General features: G+C 37.8%; 1 protein-coding gene across 2 annotated transcripts; it reads left to right on the forward strand.

Annotated features, from left to right (window-relative positions):
• The first annotated feature begins 431 nt into the window (after positions 1–431).
• TRA2B (transformer 2 beta homolog) lies at positions 432–21928 on the forward strand. 2 transcript variants are annotated; one of them, XM_046658249.1, is made up of 9 exons: positions 432–734; positions 12427–12560; positions 13638–13800; positions 15508–15696; positions 17610–17725; positions 18784–18867; positions 20131–20190; positions 20949–21022; positions 21508–21928. In XM_046658249.1, the coding sequence occupies exons 1-9, from the start codon at positions 699–701 to the stop codon at positions 21516–21518; spliced, it is 867 nt and encodes a 288-aa protein (XP_046514205.1). In that variant the 5' UTR covers positions 432–698; the 3' UTR covers positions 21519–21928. The 2 variants fall into 2 exon arrangements, with proteins under 2 accessions (XP_046514205.1, XP_046514204.1); XM_046658248.1 differs by having other exon boundaries at positions 538–734; positions 20952–21022.
• Positions 21929–24493: the final 2565 nt, after the last annotated feature.

Below are 24493 nucleotides of genomic sequence, written 5' to 3' on the forward strand. Positions count from 1 at the left end.
GTCTGATTTCAGTGCATCTCGATCGGGTAAAGTGCTTTGGCATTAATAGGTGCTCAAATGAAGGTTTATTCAGGAAGGAAAGATCTACAACTGAAGCTAAATAAACGCAAAGTAAAGCACGGAACCCAGTACGTATACGGATATCCGCCCTCTCCAACCGAAGGAAGGCACAAAAAAGGAAACTAATAAAGCGGAAGCAAGGAACGAAGGATGGGAGAAACGGAGGGCATCTCTTCCCTCCCTTCCCCCCGTCACGACGGTTTCCCTGAAACCTTCCACAAGGGATTCAGGCGCGGCGGGTGACATCACTGGGCGCCGCGGCGACCACCGCAGAGGCCACCGGGCGCGCTTCCTTTCCCGCCTCATAGAGATCCGTAGACCGGGGTAGGGCAGCGCGAGGGGCGGGGCTTACGTCACGACCGGTTCAGAACGCGCCACTGCTGGAAAGGGAAAGGCGAGCGCGGAGGGGCGGAGCCAAGAAAGCGCGCGTTCTGGGAGGGGGAGGAGCCGGGTTAAGGAGCGCCGCGTCACGTCCGGCAGACTCAGAGCCCGTGCGGAGGCGGTGCGGAGCGCTTCGGCTCTCGGCGGCTCGGGACTCAGTTCGTTCTGCGAGGCTGCGGCGGAGCCTCTATATAGAAGGCGCGGGAGGTTGGCAGCTTCGGTTGAAGCCCATCGAGCGGCGACAGCAGCTGGGAGTCATGAGCGACAGCGGCGAGCAGAACTACGGCGAGCGGGTACGTCGAGGTGGTGCAGGGGGCGGCTGTGTGGGCCCAGCTTCTGCATCTCTTTCCAGGCCTGTCGGCCTCGGCCCGGGAGAGAGGGGCCATTTAGGCTCCGAAATCTGAGGCCGCGAAGGATGGGAGTCGGGTTAGAGAGCCCTTAAGGATAATGTATTCAGTCGTGAAGAAGGCCACCGGCGGGTTTATGTGACTTCGTAGCCGAGTCGGCGGTTTTTTCCGTTATGGGGGGGAGGGAAGGATTAAAAATGGCCGCTGCGTCCCCTCGGCGTTGGGGGTGGGGAGCGGCGTCTTATTTCGCCGTTGCTCTCCTGTGAAGCCTCCCGCAGCCATCTTGGGCTGGCGGGCTGGGCGCGCTGCCAGGGGCACAAAATGGCGGAGGAGCCGCGCGTCGGCGCCGGCCGCCCTCCGAGGTTCCGCGCTGCACGGGGGTGGACGGACAAAGGCGGCGTCGTTTAGGGGCTTCCGGCCACTACTTAGGTTAAGGAAGGATGGTTTTATGGGCACCGAAAGGTGGGTGTTCGTGGGGCCTGTTTTAGGATGGGGAAACTGACGTGAGATAGACGGAGTCCTGGGCCCGTTAGTTTGAGGGGATTGCGCGCGGGCTTTGTGTTCGGCCTAAACCGAGTGCTTTTTTCCGATACCGAGAGGGCTTTCAAACCAAAAATCGTAATCAGAGTATCCAAATAGACTAGACCACGAGATTTCTGGGATTGTGTTGTTTTGTGGAGTAGATATTTCTCCACGGGATCGTGTAGGAGAAATTGGCGGGCAAGAATTCATGGCGCCGTTATTTCCTTTGTTTTGAGGCATTCTATGACCCACAACCTCTGTTGTACAGTTTTTTGGTCTTTCCCAGAGATGGGGTTAGGGGAGGGCTGATGAGATTGCAGGAACAGGAGAGTTTCTGATTTAAATAGCGTGGTGTAAAGTTTGGTTGCCAGGCTGTGAGTCCTAATGAAGATGGAAAAATACAAGGCTTGCCAGAAACTTGCGTACTTGGAGGTTAAGGAGAATTTGTTAGAAAGGTAATAGAAAGCACCATAGAACTTGATTTTTTAACTTGATAGGAGAAAGGGTGTTTCTGCAGTTGGTTACATGTTAAATTTTCCGTTTCTGGTAGAGCTACCTTAATATGTTAGTAGTAATTGTCAGATAAAGCTTTTCAAAGCTATTCAAATACCTTATAGGAAACTCATACAAAACTTTTTGGGTGGTTCATTAGGACGATATTTTTAGAAAGAAGCTTCCTATCAGTTTCTGGTATGTTGGTGAACTTGCTGTGTAACTTCGGAGCGAAATCCGACTCATTTGGTTTGGACTACTCGGGCATCGTTTTTATACATTCAAATGAATATTGGCTTATTTTTTTTTTTTCTCTAAGACGATTGATTCCAGTGTCACTAGTGTGTGCGATTATTTTTGAATTCTTGGGGTAAGAAAGTTTGGGTTAAGGCTCACAAGTTGTTAAAGCTTTAGCTTCTCGTTTCTGCCAGTTGAGTGTACGGTGTAACTACTCCGTGTTTGGTTTGGAAAGCAAATGATTTTAAGTCTTCAGTTGTTAAAACAATTATTGGGTACTTTTGTACTGTTGAGGGATTACAGAATGACTGGTTTCTGAGTAGAGGAGCTTTCAGTTGCATATACCTGAGTGAACTTACTTGTGATGGTGTGCTTGTGAAGATAAAAAAAAAATGCCTAAAGAAAAATGTTAGTATAGTTTACATAAAGGAGGAAACATTTATAGGAAGTAGGCCCTGTTTTGAGACAGTTCGAGACGTCATCCCATTAATTAGAAATTTTTGAATTGGTTGTATTTCTTTTCCACTAGTAGAATATACATCCTAGTGTTTTTCATTATTCTTTTACATAGAATACTCAGCAAATTATGGGAGAGAAAGTTACAAAATAAAGCTACATGTAGAAATTGGGTTATTTTTCTTATGTAAGAGTCTTGACTTCCTGGAAGAGATTTCTAAACTTTGAAGTGGAGGTTTTGTTTGGCATTTCTTCTGTATGTTGATTGCTTTCCAGTTGGTGCTTTGGAACTTGAAGTAGTTAGAATAGACCTAAATCAAACACGTTTGGAATCCCAAAAATGCCTGGCAAAACCATAAAGCTCAATGAATTGTTTAAATGTAATGCTATAAAAAGGGCTAGGTAGAACAGTTGGATGTGATTGGCTAAAAACTTCCTTTTGAAAGTGCCCGAAAGCTCTGAAAAAGTTGCATTCAGGATAATCTTGAACGTTCTCGTCCTCGGTATGACTGACTTCTTTGGAGCCTGAAAAATTACTTTAATTCCACTCTAGGCTCTCAAACATTCAGAACTGTTAATATAAATCAGTAATACAAGTTTAATCAGTGACTATTATCACTAGTACAAATCTCTTCAGTTCAGCTGCAATCTCCCCCCTCATTTGTCTAAACCTCTGATCCAGACACTCCCATACACTTCCCCCCAACTAACTAGAACTGTTTTTTTCCCCACTCTCGTAGAAGTTCCTTTTCTGATCAGACTGGTGGTGTGTGTGCGATAATCCTCAGTTTGGTCTCTCACATTTACTTATTGGGTGAATATACTGACCCTTAGAGCTGTGGTTCAGTGTATCCCCTTGTCTCGTTTTAAACGCGTAGCTAGGGTGCATTCTTTAATTTTTGTGGTTCATGTCACACTTAGTTTTGGTGGACTCTACTTTTTACCTTTATCTGAGGTTTTTCCTAAGTTGATTTAAGTTAAAATCTATGTAATTAGAGTTGACTTTCCTGATCTGGGCAAACCTATGCAAAAGTTAAATATTTTTTGTCTAAATTCGAGTCTTTTCCAGTAATTTCCAAAACTTGCCTGCAAACGTTTTTTTGCAAAGAGGTTGACTAGCACCTTTGCAAAAAGAGGCACTCTTTGCAGTTATGTCACAATCTGGAAGAATAAGGACATGATAAAAGGGTCGGTAGCAAGTTTAGAGATGTAATATTGACGGGTAGTAAATGTTTAAGGCCCAGTAATGTTCATGGTGTTTAGGGTATGTGAGGTTTGTATCTTTGGTCTTGGCCCTGGTTTAATGCTGTATCCTCCTAATGGTTTCTTGAACTTCTACAAATGAGTCTTTATCTAGAAAATCCAGAAACTAAGGAAACACTGTTGTATAGCTAGATGGTTTTAATTTCTATCAAACTATCAAGATTACGATAGCAATCAGTTTAAGAAAGTATTCTGATAGAATATTGGCTATTTTTTGTAGAAGTAATGTGTTTGCAAGATAGATATATTATCTTTAGTCTTATTCTCTATAGATATGAATAGCATCTGGATGCCATCCCATCAAACTGCCTTTCAGATTTCTGCAGTTTTCTCCTCTTCTGCTTAATCTTGGGTTGTCTTTCTGTGTTCTTTGTAGCCCCTAACTCTGTAAATACTAATTTTCAAAACTGAAACATCTGCAGCTATGTCTTCTAAAGAATTGTAGCCATCACAATAAATTCCTTTAATAAAGGATTGAATTAATGTCGAGTGGGAGGAAATAGTTTGCATTGTTTTGTTTCACTGTGAGTCTGGTTAGGTATGAGTCTCTTGAAGAACCAGGTTGAAGAATATTTTTCTTGATTTTAACTAAGAACGCTTTAATATTGTGGACATTGGAACTAGAAGGTGACATTTTCAAACTGAAATTACAAGGTAAGTACTGCAAGTTTTGTCAAAAGACTGAAGAAGAATTCAGATGGTGAGAGATGTATTAAGTGGAATTCACCTTGTACACCTTTTTCCCCTCATCTCCAATAAAACGCAAAACCTGTGATAAATATTAATACTACTCATAGTTGTTTACATTTTGCCCAAGAAAAGGACAAAGCTACAATTGTGTACATCTTCTGAGCCTTAGCACTGTCTTGTTATGTTGATCAGTTTTTACATTTAATTGTATTATTTTCTTGCTAGGTACAGTGATTGGATGGTGATAGATATTTAAGAATTTTAAGTGTTTTACCCAGTTTAGTTTTTTGGGGAGTAGGTCACATAGAATTAGATATTGTTCTCTCTTGTTTTTAAGCTTCAAGCCCCCAAAAAAGTGCATCACTGTAGCAAATTAGTCTTCAGATTCCCAAAAATCTTTGCTTTGAATTGGGTTTTGGAGGTTATTTTCAGCTTGTTAGTTTTATTAACATAGATGGTCGAATATGACAGCATGGATGAGGCCCCCTTTTTTGCATTGATTTTTGTGCTTAGATTAAATGGTAGCTATCTGAAAAAGTAAAAAGCATACTTAAAACTTGGTTTTGTTGGGAAGTACTGAATGTTTTATGAATGTTAAATACAGAGTCTGTTTTTGCAAGGGATCTCTCAAAAGCATGGGCTTTCGACTGATTTATGCATGTCAGATGATGGTTTTTCTCAGGGACTATTCTCAGTCTTTGAGGATTTTTCTGTCCACTCAACCTTTTGGTAGAGTTTGGCTGCAGAAAAAAATAGAATAGTCCTTATATCAATAGGAGCATTGACCTTTATAACAGGGTAAGCAAGTTTTTCTTTGTCCCCTCACAATTTTTAAAATAGTACCCTGTCAATCAACTTAAGTTTGCACGTGTTCTTAATGATACACAAATTCCCGTTGTAATCCCTAGAATCATTTTGACAAAAATTATGTTGCTGGGACAAGTTTCTGTTTATTTATAAGTAAGATCTCTTAACGAAATGTGTATAACAACATTGGCCAGATAGTTGGTCTTCTGGTTTTATAAAGTGGCCACTTGACTTTAGTAGATGAGTTGAAATAAAGCTAATACTTAAATTATCTAATATATTTTTGTTGTTTGAGTATGAAAAAAGGAAGAAGGTTGGGAAGAGGTAATGAAATAACAGCAGGAAAGGGTCCATATTGAAAAGTTACGCTATCTGGAGCTTTGGCCTCCATTCCAGTATCTTCTGCATCTAAGCCCTGTATTTGTACATGATCTTTAGGAGGCCCTAAGAGGAAACCTGCTTGGGCATTCTGATTCCACGATTACATTTGTGCTGCCAGCAAACATTTCCCATTACATTTTAGTGATGGATATTGAAAGAAAACCAATTACTGTGAGTCCCTTAAATAAAAGGCCATTTGACTTTTTTCCTGGATCAAGTAAACAATAATTGACTTTGAAAAACTAGACAGAAAATTGTTTACTTTCTTAGAAAAGACATCACTATACTTCCCATGATAGCCATGGTCGTCTTTATGCCCAGATAGGGATAAAGACTTAACCTTTTTTATTTTTTTGAAACTTTAATTTTTTTTCCAGAAAGAAAATAAAGCTGAGAGAGGAAATTACTGACAGTGAAATGAAAGATCATAAGGTGAAATGCAGGATAACCAGGAAAACTAGGATGTTTTATGAGGGCAATATTTATTTTGTTTAGGGTGTTCAACAGACACTATTATACATTACTGATCTGTTAAATGACAAGTCTTTTTAATAAATTCAGGAGGTGAGCTATAATATTCTGCTAGTATTGCCACCTTTAAAAGTAGGATTTCTCCTTTGGACTGCAGAAGATTTCAATACTTTGTTCATTGAGGGGAAAACATTTACAAAAAAAATTCTTTGAAAACACACTGTTGGATTCAAATTTGTTCTGCTTTCCTTCGTAGCTACTTGCATATAGCAGTTGGTTGACTTGATTTTGTCTTTTTGTGGTTTTAGTTCTAAATTTAGTAGTGGGACCATTCATATTTTAAAATCTCACTAGAGCAGCTTTCTAGGGGTGGGTTGAACACTATAGTCCAACACTATAGTCAGATTCCCTGACGTTGTCTTCCTACACAGCTGTTTAAATATGCAGTACAAAAATGTGTGACATTAAGTACATTTCTAGAATTTACCTAGACAAGTCACAATTTGTAAACCTCTTCAACCCTGAGCCTTGTCATCATTGTACAAATGAATTGTCCGTGCTTTCCTTTCTTGCACTTTTGTATTAATGTGTCACTTTTTGACTAGAGATGTGCTTTTGACACTTAACATTTTCTGTTGATGAATACAATAAGTAAGAAGTGTGAAATGTAATTAGAGTTTTTAAAATGTTAGATGAACAGTAAATGTTCAGTCGCGCACTTCACATTCAACTTAAGCATGATAAATCTATTTGGAGTAGACAAGTGAGAATGATTAAATATATATTTTAGAACCAATCGGAAACTAGTGTCAGTTTTTTGAGCTGCATATTCTAGTTTTTTTTTAAATCCAAAACAACAAAAGGGATTTTTTTTTTTCTAGTTTCAGTTTTGGCACTGGATTTTATCCTGGAGTTTTAAAATATTCTTCATCCTGTTCTTTTTCTATTAAGGTTAATGTTGAAGAAGGAAAATGCGGAAGTCGTCATTTGACAAGTTTTATAAATGAGTATTTGAAGCTCAGGAATAAGTGAAGCTGAAATTTGAAAAAGTAAAAGAAAGAATGCATGCTAATTATCAGACCAGAAGTCCCACTTGTAGAATATTGAGCAATTTGTGTGAAGTGGGGAAGATGAAAGAAGTCAGAATTTGAAACGGAAGAATGAAGAAAAGAAATAAAAATGAAGTTAAGATAAGAAGTAATCTGGAATCAGAAAGCACTACGCTAAGTAATTACTAGTCTGTTTATGTGTCCCTGTATATTTTGCTAAACATGCATGCATTATTTGTTTAATAGAAGAACATATATACAGGGTAAAGAAGTGCCTTCCAGGGGAAACGTTTAAATTAGGTAATTCTAATTTTAACTTTTTAGTCAAATGATTGAAATGCAATTTAAAAAAATAACCCTTTGTAGTCAAATGCCAGGCAGGAATGAGCTTTCCAGCATGGGTAACAGTTGGCTTCATGTTGTCCCCTCTAGATTTTTTTGTCTAGCTCTCTGCGGGTCCTGGGACGAGACTGAGTGCCTCCAGAGTTGGAACTGGTGGTCTGTGCCACTCCTCTGGACTGTCAAAATGCAGTGACCCCGAGCAATGTATTGTAGAATGTTTTCTAAGTTTGTCAGAGTTTTCCCAAAGAATGTCACTGGGATGGTTATAGAACCAAACCCCCAAAATCCAAGCAAAGCATTGAACAGGATAGTTCCTTTTGGCGTTTATGAAAACATTTTCTTTCCGGATGGCAATAGTGGAACACTAGGACCACTTAGGCCCTAACTTTAAGATGCATGTATGCTGAATTCATAAGGATGATTCTTAATTTTTTTCTGTTTAATGCCTATTCTACCTGAATGATTGGGGTTACTGCTAAAAATTAGTGGCTTCCCTTAGAATAAGGTGGGTCGCACAAGTGAACAAAATATCTGATTCCAAGTGATAATAGTAGCGAGTGCTTAATTCAAAAGTCAGCTGTATTTCCTTTTCTTGTTTTGTGCTGTTAACACTTCGCTGTTATAACAATGTGAGAGGTATAGATTATGAAGTAGTTTTATTCTGGTTACCCACTCCCACCACTTAGTGGGAAAATAAGCCCAAAAGTTGTCATTTCCTTTTCTGTGTGTTTTGTTTTGTTTTAGCTGAATAGAAGAGTCAGATGATTGGTGTGATGTTGTTACTTTCAGTTGAGACAAGTACGTGTGTCAAAACAATAACCAGAAAGAAGTAGCTGTCTTTACCCTATTGGAAAAGCCAAGGGTCTCACTTTTTCCTGAAATGAAGAGAACCTAACAAAATCTTTTTCTGAGAGTTGTGAGATCTTACAACTTTTAGAAAAAGTGGTTTAAATGAGATTTCTAGAAGGATTCATTTTCTGAGGTTTTAGGGCCCACTGTCAGTGTGAGGCTTGTGCTTTTTAATATTACTTACATTTGTATCTTGCAAGCAGGAGAAAATTATTCCCATTTATAGGAGACAGTTTCCAGCATTTGTTTTGCCCCACTTATCGCTTTGTAAAATTTCTTGCCATGTATGACTAATAACAACATGGAAATAATAGTTAATTTTGCCTTCTGAATTATTTATAGATTAGGCAGAAAGCTGAGGTAAAAATTATGTTAATAGTTGATATATTTGTGTTTAAACCCATGAATTCTTTAACAAAAGACCTGAAAGGTGTTTGGGGCCCAAAACAGAAAAAGACCTGTTAACCCTGTAAGGGGAAGAAAGGAGTTTGAAATTTGATTATATGGCCCAGACTAGATAGATGTGAGGCAAAAATAAACATTGATGCTAGTGGACCATCTCATCCATTCAGGGTGTTTTTTCCACTTGGCCAAAACATCTCAGTGCCTCCTCCCACACCTGGCATTGGAGAGGTAAGGGGAGATAGGCCTCTTGTCCTGGGGCATGCAGTAAGACTCAGGCTACAGGAGGGCCCACTAATGCCAGGGGAAGGTGGGGCAGAGAGGACAGGAAGAGGTTCCAGGAAGATGCCTTTGCCAAGAAAAATCAGATAGGTGGGGAGCATAAAACTTCTGAAATTGACCAAATCAGTGAGACTTAACTGGCATCGCAAGCATGTATGGTGCTTTTAATAAATGTAGTCGCCCAACTCCAGATCTACTAAAATAAGCTCTAGTATAGTGACCTGTATTTTTAAAACGCTACGTAGGTTTTCTGCATACCTCTGTTTAAGAGCCACTGCTCTAAATCTGATTTAGTGCATCCAGTTTTTAAAATAATAGAGGAGAAACCTGGCAAGTAGATGGTAATTCCCATTTCTGTCATCTCTTTCTAAAAAGTTTTTCTAAGGTAGTACCATTCTTAGAATAGGAATATGCAGATTAAGGTATTTTATTGGCAGGCTGAGTTTTGTTTTTTTCTGTTGTGTTTCTTGTAGGTTGTATATTAGTATATGAGTAAGAGCCATTCTGTAAGAACTTTAATTCCTTGAGCAATTTTCAGGGAATTTTTGGCTTTATTTTAAGAATGGTAACTTTAAGTTTATGATCCTTTTCCTTGAGGTTTTCATGTCCAGAGTAGTGCTTCTTTTGATAGGGTTTTGATGTGTTGGCACAGTTTTGTCAAACCTGCAAGTGGACTTTGAATTTTCCTTGTTTGTAGGGGCTTTTTCCTTTTATTACAGATTTGCCTGTGGGTTAAGGTTTAAAGTTAATCTTATGCTTTTAGGTTTGGCTAATAATCTTAGATCTCATTTCTTCTAGACAGGTTAAATTTCTTTGCTTCTATTTCCAGACCACTTAAGGTCCAACATACCTGCAAAAGGGTTTAACTTCTTTAAGAATATCCCTGACAAGAAAGGTAGGAGGTGGAGGCATTGTTTAAGTGCTAGACTGTCAGCATTGAAGGGAAAAAATCTTTGCATTCTGGTGTTTCCCCTATTCCTGGTCTTTTATTCCTCATGAAATATATCTTCATACAGCTAGTTAGTTTTACAGGCTGACTGAGAAGTCTTATGATAATTTCACAGATATTGTATCTTTGATGCTTGTTCTGCTAGAATTTCATGGGAAAACCTCATTGAGGCCTATGTCCTAGGCTAGAAGTACTCTCTCTTACCTCTTAGTGGGTAGACTGCTAAAGCATCTTAATTTGGAATAAGGCTTTTCTGTTTAATGAAGCAGGTGGCTTAAAAGGGGATCTTTGTTGACTTTTTTTAATACTCAGATCCCTAGGCTGACTGATTTCTGTTAACTACAATTACTTTATTGGTAATCTTTTAACTTGTATTGTGAGGAACTCATATTCTGCTCTCCCTTTGAGAACAAATTGTTTTCTTTGGTTCCTATTAAAGGTTACCATCATTCCATCAAGTAATGTTCTTAGCATTATTGTGATAAAGGCATTTGTAACTTTGGAGTCCCTATTTCTATTTTGTTCTCTAGATTAGCTTTTGCCTGTGGTAAAGATGACAGAAACTACACCCCCATTTTTTAGAACAACTTCTTTGTCCTGAGAGAGAAGGGAGGTGAACTGTGCTTTTAAATGTCTCAGTGTTTAGAGTATTTGCCACAGAAAGCCAAGGGATTGTTAATTGGGGTCTTCAAAGCCATAGTATATCTTTTAACCAGTCTTTGGTTAAAAGTAGATATTCTTACGATAATAAAGAGTACCATCTTTTTCTTTGAATCTCTTTACACTCATTCATGAGGGGAATGAGAGGAGGGTGTCACATTTCATGTTACTTCACACCATGTCTTCTAATGACTTCGAAATCTTATTGGAACTTTCTAGAGTTGTTTTGGGCCTAGAGACCCCAACTCATTTTATCAGCTGAGTTACTCATTTTTTCCCTGAGCATCATAGAAGGATCTTCCAAATTTTATCTACTATGCTATAAATCACAGAACATAATCTAAAATGTTTCAGGCTGTAATTTAAAATAATTTTCTGTTTTCTGTCCTTTCAAGGATAGCCTCACTATTCTGAAGGTCTACCACAGAGGGAGGTCTCTAAGTGGTAGGTTTTATCCAGCAGCTTCAACATTGATTCTTACCCTTAGAGGGAACTTGTAATGTTGGTTCCTTTTGAGTCTGGCCATTTCTGTTCTGTCTTGGGTGGAAGGACTCACTGGACCTTATGCCTTTTAATTTGCCTAAGGTAGTTAACCTGAAATAAAGTTTGTTTTGCTTGCTAATAATACGTTAGCTATCAGACTGAATGGATTCTCTTCCCTTCCCCCCCTACCCCCCCTTGCCTTCCTCTCTGCTTTTTCCTCTCTCCCCACTGTTTCTGTTTTGGTGCCTTGGCAGAACGTTTCCCTTGTTCCATTACTTACTACATGTGTGTGCCTTTGGTTTATCAAGGATCTAGTTGTCCTGTATATTCATTCCCTTGTTAGTTTCTTTAGAGGTCTTCCTTTTTGTGCCACTTGCCTACTAGTTTGTCCCGGCTTTGATTGGGAAAGCTATGGGTATATACTATATACCTAGACTTGTTTTTGCATACAATTCCTGAACTACCTCCCTCTTGAGTCTAGATTAGGAGCCCCTGATTTAATCTGTTCTGGTTTTAATATGTCCTTTACATACTTTTTCTAGCTTGCCTTATTTCCCGTTTCCTATCAGTTTGCGCTGACTCATCTCCATGTAGCTGAGAAAGCTGTAGATCTCTGGTACTCTCTCTACTCTTACCTCTGCACAGTTCACTGCCTTTGTGCTCTACCTCCATCTGGTTGCTTTGAGAATTTCACAGGTCTCCCCCCATGGTTAGATGGAAACACAGGGTCTTAGAGGGTTTAGTGTCTTTCAAGCTGGTCCTTGCTTTCCACTGGGTATCTACCTTTCTCTGGGACATTAAACAGATCGTCCTTGTATCTTTTCCCATTCAACAATAAATATGACTGGGAAAGTTGAGGTCTTGTGGAAAAAAGCATTTTTGAAGTAAGTTTTATGGATTTCATAGGATTTTGTTTATTGATGGCAACTTGATTGAAATAGGTGTAAAGTGCAGGTGTCATAGTTAATAAGGTTCTTTTTGACCCTAGTCTTTATGGAGTAACTTTCCCTAAACACAATCCTTGGACAGTTCCCTTAACTGCTTGGCTTTGGCACCCCTTTCTGAAGAGAGTGGGGTCAGTTAACTCTTAAGCCTGCACCAAAAATGGTGGCAGTTCAAGTTAATTGACTTGTGTCAGTTGGAGCAATGTAACTAGTATACCAGGTATATTCAGTTCTGCCCTTACCTGTTTTCTTATCTTGGAAGGGGATTGCTTTCCCTCACCATTTACCTCACAGCAGCTTATTTGTTTTTAAAGTTGCCCAGAAAGTATACAAATTAAACTTTTGACATCTACGTGTAGGAATCCCGTTCTGCTTCCAGAAGTGGAAGTGCTCATGGATCTGGGAAATCTGCAAGGCATACCCCTGCAAGGTCTCGCTCCAAGGAAGATTCCAGGCGTTCCAGATCAAAGTCCAGGTCCAGATCTGAATCTAGGTAAGAAAGACTGTCTTGGGATTTTCTTCTGTTACTCTTAGCTTTGAAATTGGTGTGTGCTTTGTAAACTAGGAAGACAGAGAGGATTAGATCATTTGTTGGCCTATTTAATATTGGTCCTAGAAATTAACTTAATCATAAGTTCTGGGAGACGGAAGACTTAAGTGGTTAAGAGCCTGGGCTTTTTGAGTTAGGGTTCAAATCTTATCTCTGTTTTTTTCTGGCTTGGGCAGATTACGTAACCTTTTTCCACCTTAGCTTTCTTATCTATAAAAGGAGAGTTAGTAGTAGTACCAGTTCTTCAGAATTGTGAGGATTCACTGTGAGTTTAAGTAAACTGCTTATTAGTATGGGAAATGTACTGCAGAATATTGGCTTTCAGTAATTGAAATTCTTGGTCAGAAGGTATAGTCTAGTATTTTATACATGTATGTATAAAACAAAAATAATATCTTACGACAATGCACTTTTTTTTTTTAATGTTGGTTAAGAGTGGGCTCTATGTCATGGTTAAGTCCAGGACAGCCCCAGTTTATGCCTGTTGTCAGGCATAATTAACAGCACCCCTTTTCTCTGTTACGACGACTTCTCCCTGGTTTAGATGACAATTCATATGAGCACTCTAGTTAAGAGCAACTGGTTGATTTTTTTTACAACATTGCTGGAGAAAACTACTGTGACGGTGCTTTTATCTTCCGTGAATGGTGGGCGTAATGAAAGAAGCAGAAAAATAGTGGTATTCTGAGGGGGAAAGGCAGGCATAAATCAAGCTAGCATGAAATGCATATTTTATGATTTTCGCAAGATTGCGTGTGTTAATCTTAATCTCTGACTTTTCTTAACTACTTTAAGAAATGTTGGAAGAGGTAGTAGAGGTTTTGGAACTCTTCCTAGCAGAGTTGAAATGACTAGATACAGAAGAACGGTATTGATCCCACTTAATTGGTACCATGTTAGTAAATGCCTGGATTGTGTTCCATCTTTTGGAGTTAAGTATACAATAGAGTATTAAAAGAATTGAAAGCCATGTCTTATTGTTGGTTGTTGAGTTATAACCTTGAAGCCTTTGTTTTGCAGGTCTAGATCCAGAAGAAGTTCTCGGAGGCATTACACAAGGTCACGATCTCGATCCCGCTCTCATAGACGATCCCGTAGCAGATCCTACAGTCGAGATTATCGAAGACGGCATAGCCACAGTCATTCTCCCATGTCTACTCGAAGGCGTCATGTCGGGAATCGGGTAAGATGAAAGAAATCCTATGTTTTTGAAGCATTGAACTATCTAAAGCCACTTTAAAATACATTCCTCTCCTTTTAAGATTTGCTCTGAGCGAACGTCTGTTGCCAGTCGTCATCGTCGTCTTCTCCCCGAAGCCCCCCAGTAGTACATAGTTGTATATCTCAGTTGTAGGTCTTTCTAGTTCTTCTGTGTGGGATGCCACCTCAGCATGGCTTCATGAGTGATGCTAGGTCCATGCCCAGGATCTGAACTGGCAAACCCTGGGCCACTGAAGCAGAGTACGTGAACTTAACCACTTAGCCGTGGGGCCAGCCTCCTTTCCTCTCTTTGTTGTTTTCTTGAAGTTAAAACTTTTTGTTAGACAGTGGAGTGTTAGCAGTGAATACATGAGTTGCCATTATTCTCTTTTTCAGAGGTATCTCTTGTGTAATGGTCTACATTTGGGCTATAATATTCAAGCAGAATACTGTTACATTGGTGTAACTTAGCCCATTAAATAAAAAATCATTGTGCATAACTGTTATTACGTTAGTACCTTAGATAGTATAACATGTTATATATATATTTCATGCTGTTACTCAAGTTTTCTGTTTGTCTTAACATACTTTTTACAGAATGTTCTCCTGACTTTCCCATTTTAATTGTAAGCAAGTTTCTGTTAGGTATTAAGGCTTTTTTTATTTTCCATGAGAGGTTCCCAATGATAGGGCATTTAGTTTGTTTATGTTGTGATTTCGTTATATAATCCAAGTGGTTTTGTTGTGAGTGTGTTTATTTTTGAAAGTAGCATGGAATTTGTAGTAAATCAATATGTGAAGTAAATGAAACTTTTAGGTAAATTCATTTTGACAACTGGAATGTCAGCAATGTGTGGGTTCATTATTTTTCTTTATTGTTAAAATTGCAAGCTGCTTAATACATGTTAAAATGGTTTGGTACACATCTTCTTTAGCTTCATTTATGTGTATATATCAAAACTTAATGTATAATATTTCTATAAAAATAGAATCAAGGGGCCAACCCTGTGGCATAGTGGTTAAGTTTGGCATGCTCTGCTTCAGTGGCCCGGGTTCCGGGTTCTGATCCTGGGTGGGACCTACACCATTCGTCAGCCATGCTCTGGCAGCAATCCACATATAAAGTGGAGGAAGATTGTCACAGTTGTTAGCTCAGGGCTAATCTTCCTCAGCAAAAACAAAAGAAAAATAGAATCAAGCTGAATGTGATGCCCTTCTGTATGTTTGGCAATTCACATCATTCATTGTAAGGGTAGAATTCAGTATTTTAATAGTTTACCTTTTTTTCCCTCTGGCTTACAGACATGATGCTATTCTGATTATCTTGATGCATGCGTATTGTGAATGTGTGGACATTACTCAGATTCCCGAAAAGTGAATTCCTTGGGCAAGTTGCCCTCCAGTCTCCCCCACAAAAAAAACCTTTTCAAGAGTTTGTGCCCCTATCACGCCTGCCTCCCAACCCCCGATAATTCTAAGGTTGAAATTATTCCTTTTGCAGACTCAACTGCTCGCTCTTAAACGTTCTTATAGCACTTGTTGTAATGTGATAATTTTAAAGTAGTGTTTAGTCTATTAATTACTTTTATTAGTGATACTTTTGGCTAGTTTGTTTATGGGTTTTTTTTTTTTAACTTTGATTTATGACAATTTTTTTTTTAAGGGTTACAATCCATTTTCCTGTTTCTAGGCAAATCCTGATCCCAACTGTTGTCTTGGAGTATTTGGATTGAGCTTGTACACTACAGAAAGAGATCTAAGAGAAGTGTTCTCTAAATATGGCCCGATTGCTGATGTGTCTATTGTATATGACCAGCAGTCTAGACGTTCAAGAGGATTTGCCTTTGTATATTTTGAAAATGTAGATGATGCCAAGGAAGTAAGTAAAAGTCTACCTGTACCTTTGTAGAAGACCAGTTCTGCTGAACTCCAAGTACTTGGATAAGGACAGTTTTTGCTTTCATATTGTAAATGGGATGTGTGAAAGTAGCTTGAGTTAAAGGAAATGTATTCTTCTGGGAACAGATATTGAAGTCAGTATTACTTTGAACTACTTTCTCAACCTTTTGTTATGGAATATTTTCAATATATACAGAGTAAAAGAGAGAAGTAAGACTTGGGGCAAGTGGTTCTGTCACCCCTCTTCGGTACTGACCAACTTGTGGCCTGCCCCACAGGCCATCTCACCCAACACATTTTCAAGTAAATCCAAACATAGCACTTTATACCTGAGTGTTTCTAGATGTGACATATATCTAGATGTAGAAAATCTAAAATACATGAATATTAATACTCTTATTTAAGATAGTTAATCACTGGTTATATTAAGCTATTTTCTAGAATGTAAAAAGTGATGAAGTTACAACTCTGGAAGAGGGAGCTGGTTTTTGAGTATATATTGACAAAGTGATTTCATATTTAGATGTTAATTTGACTTTAGGCAGAAATTAGGAAGTAAAGATTTTTAATATGTAGACTGAAAGTTCAGAGTGTGAATCTGGGCCACATTTAAGAAATTTGGGCTTTAGATGCATAAGGATGAAGTTGAGGTCATCTTCAAGGGAAGTAAAAGCTTGGGAAACACTGACAAACCATCTGAGGTCAATGTTGGTTAGGAAATGAGTTCAATTCCTTCAATATTGATAAAAATTATATAGTTCTTTATGAAAATTAGACTAATTTTTGAATTAGTACACTTAGAAACTACTGTTAAAATAGAGTAACCTGATCTATTAAAGGAGGAATTGAAAGCTGAAAGCAGGTAATTATAGTGGGTGACTTTATTATAGAATTTAAGAGATTTGAAGGGATGCTTTAAAATATCATTGTTTCATTTTAGTAATAATTGATGCCAAAAGACATAAATAGGATTTGCCCAAGGTTACGAACAGTATAGGCCTGATTTCCCTGATTTTTTTGCTGCAGGACCACAGTTAACTTTCTGGAAAATAGCATATTTTGTATCTGAATTAGTAGTGCCAGAAACTGTCTTCTGAGGCTTAAACAGTCAAACTAGAAAATAGCATAATTGGGATTAGATATTTAAATTTTACTTAGATGTTGGGGGTTTCTTTAAATAGACAACAAACTGCTAAGTCTTTGGAATTGGGTTATTTTTGTTGTTTGGTTTTTGCTTTTAAGAGAACACTGTTTCACTTAGTGTATATTCTAGATGAAAGGACTATGTGTAATTAAGTTTCTTCATCCCACCTTTTTGTTTCTGTAGCAGGGATCCATAAACTTTACTGTAAAGAATTAGGCAGTAAATATTTTGGGCTTTGTGAGCCATAGGATCTCAGTCACAACTTATCAACTCTGACATTGTAATGCAAAAGCAGTGATAAACTCTGTAAATTAGTGAGTAGTGCTGTGTCCCAATAAAACATGTATGGTCACTGAAGATTTGAATTTCATGTAATTGTTATCTTAGGAATTTTTTTTCCAACCATTTAAATTCTTAGCTCATGCGCCATAGTTTGTCAGCTGTGCACTGCTTTAGAACCAGAAGCACTGTCAAATTTGTAGTTACGTATGATAATTAAGTATCTCATGAGTTAAATTGGTACTGTGGCTTTTTAGGTAAACTTTTCTGAGTTTTTATGGCTAGCTTTTACAAATAAATATTTAATAGGAGGAACTGCCTATTAAAAAGTTGTAGGCCATAACGTTCTGGCCAACATTAAAAGAATTTAATGCACCTAACTGCAACATCCAGTCAGACTGTATTTGTAGCTATTGGATAGTTTGTGGCATTGTCCAGGTTGCATATAACAATTCACATATCTTTTGAAGGCAAAAGAGCGTGCCAATGGAATGGAGCTTGATGGACGTAGGATCAGAGTTGATTTCTCTATAACAAAAAGACCACATACCCCTACACCAGGAATTTACATGGGGAGACCTACCTAGTAAGTTTATTTTCAAGGTAAAAAATTGACAGTTCAGTTTGTTCACTTCCCCCAAGAAATACATGTACTGGGGCAAATCTTTGGCATTTCATCTAATCCTGCCACAGTATAAATCAATTTTCCTTTTTTTTTTTTTTAACTGGGCTAAAACTATATTCAATGGAAACATTCTATTTGTGCCAAAAATTTTGATTGACACCATTAAATTGGTTACATTCCACTTTATCATAAAGAAATGCCATATGTTTGGCTTTGCTGGATAATTAAATGTTCCTGATTAGACCATTTTTCCCATGATGGAAACTTAAGCATTATAGGTAAAATCAGGTTTATATAAATCAGACTCAAGTGCATTTTCTAGTTTTTATTTCCTTAAGCAGAGTGGAAAACACCAACTCTTCAGTTTTTGTACTGTATTCTGATAGGATACTTCTCTCCTTTGTGTTTTTCACAAGTGTGTATATTATTGACCAAAAGCTCTAAATTGGATTAATTTTTAAATTTAAATGTCGTTTTCTTAGATAGGGCAGAGAATTGTAATGATCCCTATAGTCTCTTTAATGGGCTGAACATTTTCCCACTTCTAAAAACAACATTCTTCATGTATGATTTTATTTTCCTTTTCTCTAGAGGGAACACGTGTGATTAGCAAATTGGCTTTTAGTTGAAAGCAAGTTAAAAGATTTTTAATATATATTTATGTACATTGTTACCAAGGGAAGAGAAAGGGCAGTATTTATCCAGTATCAGTGAGAATTCAAATGAGAATAATACTCATTTTCCAGTATCAGAAAAGGCCTGCCTGTGAATTAATAATTAGTTGTTAATAGATCTCTCCATTTTTGCCCAGAAGAAGAAAATAAAGAGGTTACACTTGAAGCAGTTGTCTAGTCATTTTCATAGAGCATGGCTGTGTGGGTTATATATTACCCCTAAGACCCAAATGAGCCATGCTACATAGCATTCCTTTGCTGCTGCTGACAGTAAAAGTCATGTCTAGGAAGATAGGAAAAACCACTCGGTATTTTCTAAAGATGTATTATTATTATTATTCATAGTGGCAGCTCACGCCGTCGGGATTACTACGACAGAGGATATGATCGAGGCTATGATGATCGGGACTATTATAGCAGATCATACAGGTAAGTTAATCATAGTAAGAAATCCAGAGCTAGAGTTCAAACCAGATTTTAAGGTTGTGTCTTTTTAATTTAACTTAATATGTATATTTCTTTTTTAAACATCAAGCGTAAACCAGTAGAAATCCCTCTTTTCAAGCATGACAATGGAAATAAAATCATAGTCCTATTTCAGTTTTTTCCCCTTTTTGTTCGCTTTATTTTCAAAGCAAGTTTCATAAGCTGTATTTTGAAAGTCATTGATTTATAAAGCGATTTTTTGGTATCTAATGTATCATGTACTGGAGGAGAGGGGAAACTGGTTCTTGGAAAAGTCCACAGAAGTAATTATTTAAGGACAATAGTATAACAATGCTAAGAGTTTTATTACCAAAAAATTGATCGCATTTTTAGGGGTTTGGTAGGGAAGGTCCCATGATACTTAAAAAATAATAGATTTGAGAATACTTTGAAAGATAAAAATGAAGTAAAAGTCTCTCTTATTTTAGCAGCAAGTAATTTTTTTTTCTCTCCCCAAATCCCCCCAGTGCATAGTTGTGCATTTTAGTTGTAGGTCCTTCTAGCTGTGGCATGTGGGACGCTGCCTCAACATGGGCTAATGAGTGGTGCCATGTCTGCACCCAGGATCCAAACCCTGGGCCGCTGAAGCAGAGCGCAGGAATTTAACCACTCGGCCACAGGGCTGGCCCCCCAGGCAGCAAGTAATTTAGGCCCTGTCTTGCTTGTTAAAACATAATTTGTCTCATAATAAGTATTGAACACAGCAGTTACCCTTGATACCTTATTTTGGAGTATTGAGGTTTGGATGTCCTTTTGCACACTATTGGGTAATGTTTTAAGAAGTTGTAGAAGTTGACAGTTTCATGGTCAATGTAACACTTTCTCTGGAAGTGAATCCTCAAGGGTCCTCCTGACTTTCTTGTTCAACATTTTGTCACTGACAAAGTTTTTTTCCCAAATCATTTTTGTGTTAACCGCCACTTGAGGGATTTGTGGAGGCTGAGAAGAACAAAGTCTTAGGTTTGATTTTTATTTTAATTCACTTGAGCATTTTCTTAGAAGTGTTCTCTCTTCTTAATGATACTCATTTTAGTCATAGAGAGCTCTGTGCCAGTTTGTGCAAAGGGTGGCACAGTTGGCTCTTTATCACTTAACTTACAAGAAACCAGCTTTGACTTCTGCTCTGGGAGTTGTGATTTTACTGCCTGAATCGTATATTTTTAAAGCTTACAAAAATGAATGTATGTTGCCTTTCTGCGTTCACAGAGGAGGTGGTGGGGGAGGAGGAGGATGGAGAGCTGCTCAAGACAGAGATCAAATTTACAGGTATGCCAGGAGAGTATTTAAAATACTGCTATAATAGAATGGCTCACAATAAAAACACTTAGTTACTAGTATTTTGGTAGTTAAATTATAAGTGGCATTGCACAAAATTAGATTGCATGAACTTGGTAAAAATACCGTTAACTGAAGCCAAATGACAGTGTACATGGCTTTTTGTGTGTGTACAGAAACTAATTGGGCTTGTACTAGGTAATTAGTTGTACCATTTTGTACTTTAGTGAAAATTGATGGGAACCTGTATTTTTAAATCTTTATTCTTGATAGCTATCTTCTTGTACTCTTAAATTTTCTTTGTTAGCTTTTTATAAGCCTCTCAGATTAAGCAAGTGAATGTTCAAGTCAGTCTTTAACACAAAACTAAACTACTTTTAGCACTAGTGAAATCCGTTTTCTCTGCTTGGTGTGTGGTTGGACTTAGTGATAAAAGAATTCTTTTTTCCTTCTCTAACATTGTACTTAATGTTAGAATATAAAATGGATTAGCAAATTATCAATGGATCAAATATAGCAAGGAGTGTTCAACCTCTGGTAGTTTATTTGGTACTGGTAATAATACCTGATACTGTGCTTCATTCTCACGACTTAAAACAGACCTTGAAATCCCATGACTAATGCAAATTTGAAGGTCAATGAGGGTCTTCTGGTTTTAGAAACTGATAAAGGGATCATGTATAACCTTTTATGTATTTGGGCTAATTGTGATCTGTGAAGTCGTAGACTGTCTTGCCTTTTGTTTACAGAAGGCGGTCACCTTCTCCTTACTATAGTCGTGGAGGATACAGATCACGTTCCAGATCTCGATCATACTCGCCTCGTAAGTTTTTGTCTTGATGTGATTTTGTTTATATATTTTAACAGTGTGGATTGCCACTGGGTTGATTCAGCTAGCTAATTTATCTCTATTATTACCCACCCACACACAATTTTTATGTGTAGGGTTCAAGAAAGTGTATGAAAACAACTCTTGGAATCTTACCTTTGTTGCTAATTAAAATAGTAAGTGTGTAGTATATTTTGTCACTATTGTCCTTGGAATTTTTGTACAGCTTGGAGAGATTTGAGTGACTAAAAACCATAACTCTTGGATTATTATACTTTCCAGCTCTTTCTCTTGTTTGTTAACACTGGTCTCTCATTTCTAGTGGGACCCTTATGTTAAGGTCTTCCTGTATTTTCAAAGGAGAGAATCTGATAGATAGGAATTCCCTAATGGCAGAGCAGTCTAAAATTCTCAACATTAGTATGTGCTTGATAATCATTTCTCTCAGTAGTGAAGCATATTTTTTTTTTCCTTCCCAGGTCGCTATTAAAGCATGAAGTGGAAGACTTTCTGAAACTTGCCCTAGAGTTGGGATATTGTTTGTGGACAATATTTTTTATTGTCTCCTGTTTAAAAAGTGAACAGTGCCTAGTGAAGTTAGGTGACTTTTACACCTTTTATGATGACTACTTTTGGTGGAGTTGAAATGCTGTTTTCATTCTGCATTTGTGTAGTTCGGTGCTTTGTTCAAAGTTAAGTGTTTTCAGAAAAGTATGTTTTGCATGTATTTTTTTACAGTCTAAATTTTGACTGCTGAGAAGTTTCTATTGTACAAAACTTCATTTAAAAGGTTTTTCTACTGAATCCAGGGTATTCTGAAGATCGAAGCCTGTGTGTAAAATGCTACCAAATGGCAAAAAGCAACAATAAAGTTTGATTTTTACTTTTCTTTCTAACATATCAGTGCTTAGCAGAACTGTTCAGATTAGGTTGTCGGTAGTAAATTTCAAGACAAAAATGCCCATTTTCCTCCAGTCCATAAAACATAACATATTTAATATACCTGCAACTAAGTGTTAAAAATTATGCTTTGTAACTCTGTACTGCTAGTATTAGAACTAAAGATCTTTCAATACAGCAAATGCTTAATGCTTATATAAATGTGGATTTGTCAGCCTTTATGTAATCTGTATTATATATCACAAGGAATAAGAAAAAGAGTTACACAATGTATGCCTTCAAAAGGCTATTTCTTAAAGCTGTTACAAAGGGGGTAATGGTATTTCAACTAGTTATCAGCAAGTGACAATACATTCCACCACAAATGTACTCTTGTTCTTCTAGCTCTTAGACTCTATGAAAAAACTGGGTGCTTCAGAGTTCGGGAAAAGAAAAGGGAACACTACACCTGTGTTGTGGATGAACCGAAGACTTTGCCTGTTCATTTTTTAAATATTATTTTCAGGTCCTTTGCTTACCAAAGGAGACCCAATTTCACTCAAATGTTTTGAGAACTGTTTAAATAAACGCAAATGAAAAGAGTAAAAAGGCTGGTACATCTCAGTTCACAAAGAAGATTTTGTTTGTTGTAACATTGTTACTTATTAGAGTTCTTTTTTAGTTTTTAGTCCTTCATGCAGTATCCCTTGGACTGAGATGTATTCTTTGCTGTTTTTTTTAATGGATAAATTGTATATTCCTAGAAAATAACGTTGAGTGACTAACTCTAGGTATCAGATCATCTCCACTTGAGGATGGTGTTATATTAAATAACTAGTCTCCGTATTTGCTGTGAGGGTGCCTGAAATGCATGTTCTCAGTGTTGTATCTTCTGAAGTTAGGTTGTTTTCATGGCCAATTCTAAGGAAAATGCTATAGGCAGGTAATTTAATTTTGTTAGCCTGCTTTTAATACTACTTAGGTATCATTTAGTGTGTTCCAAGTAGTTTGTAAAGCACTTTGCATATATTAATTCATTTAGTCTGTAGCAATCATGATGCAGACTAATTTACCTTAGGTCAAATAGCTTTTAAAATGGCCATCCCAGGGTTGGAACCCATGCAGTCTCGATCCACAATCTGTACTCTTAATCATGGTGCCCTTTGGATGCTAATCTGGGTAACCAGATGATTGAAAACATTGATAATGGAGCATAGACACTATAAGAATTGGCACCTCATGTAGTTGTACAAATTGCATTTTAGAATGTGGTCCTGAAGTGGTTTATAAGGGATAAAGGCTGAGAAACCAAGTTTTGCAGTGCTAGAAAGTATATATGAAGGAAGATGGTACTTCTTATAGCTGCCTTGCTCTAGGGGAAAGGGTAGGCTAGCATCAAGGCGGTGGGGAGGGGAACAGTGGGCATCTGGTGCAGGTTTCACTGAGTGAGCTGCCCTAGCCAAAGACCCACTTCTTTGTTGTTGGATTTAGAGTGGAGTAGGAAGTAGATTTTCCAGCCCTCTAATTGGCCCAGGGTCTAGAGCTCCTTTGGAAAGCACCCATGCCTAATAGATGCATCCCAGAAGATGCTGGCTTGCAGTTGAACTAATCCATGCAAGCCATATGTTATCCTGCCAATAAAAAGACTTTTTTTAAACTAGTGTCAGTTTTTCCAACTTTTGGATCTGGAAGAATTTTGACCAAGTAGAAATTGTTACCAGGAGTGTGTTGGGGCAACAGATCTTGAAAATTTGAAACTTGGCAGGTTGAGATAGGCTGAAGAGTGGTGAGATGCCTTTCCTGTTCTGGGATAGAAGTGAGTAGTAGTCCATGTGCTGTGATGGTGGTCATCTGGTTCCATGGAAAGAAAGCTTTGGGGCCCCTTGGGTTAACTCTGCCATAGACCATTTTAAATGGACAAAGACTGTCAGAACCGTGGAAGAGAATGGCACCTTGGATAATTTAGGGATAGGATAAATTTAATAAAGTTGAAATTCTTGCCTCAAGGTGAAGGACCCAGGATTTTTATATGCCAGTACTAACTATATTGCTTACAACTGCAGGACTGAGATTACTGAAGCCAAATGCAAAGTTAATTTGGAGGATTACTGAATTAAAATAGTTAAAATTTGTAATCATACTGTGGTCTCATGAAGGCACACTATTCATGAAATAAGTAGGGTCCCAACAGTTGGCATGAATATTTTTTTGGAGGCCCTTGAGAACCCTAAGCCTTATGAAGTGCTCTCAAGTTGCTTCCCTTTGCATAAGGAAAGTATGCCTCAGGATAACACAAAATTCTCCTCATTTCCCATTAATCAGCATTTCAACTTGGCAAGGCTCAAGGTGAGGAATTATGAATTAGACTAGGAAAGAGTGATCTTCACCCAGAAGAACAGGATTTTATTTACATTATCAAAAAATTGGTAAATTTTACAAGGAAGGGATTTTGAAGATGGATTGGGCTGGATTGATTTATTTTTTGCATACACACCAGTAGTTTTGCTTCTCCAACAGACTGTCTTGATTATATTACCAAAAACCTCTGGATCTTGTGAACATAGGCTTGACACTAGAGAATTCGTA

Source organism: Equus quagga, chromosome 4 (assembly GCF_021613505.1).
Source record: "Equus quagga isolate Etosha38 chromosome 4, UCLA_HA_Equagga_1.0, whole genome shotgun sequence".
Taxonomy (NCBI): domain Eukaryota; kingdom Metazoa; phylum Chordata; class Mammalia; order Perissodactyla; family Equidae; genus Equus; species Equus quagga.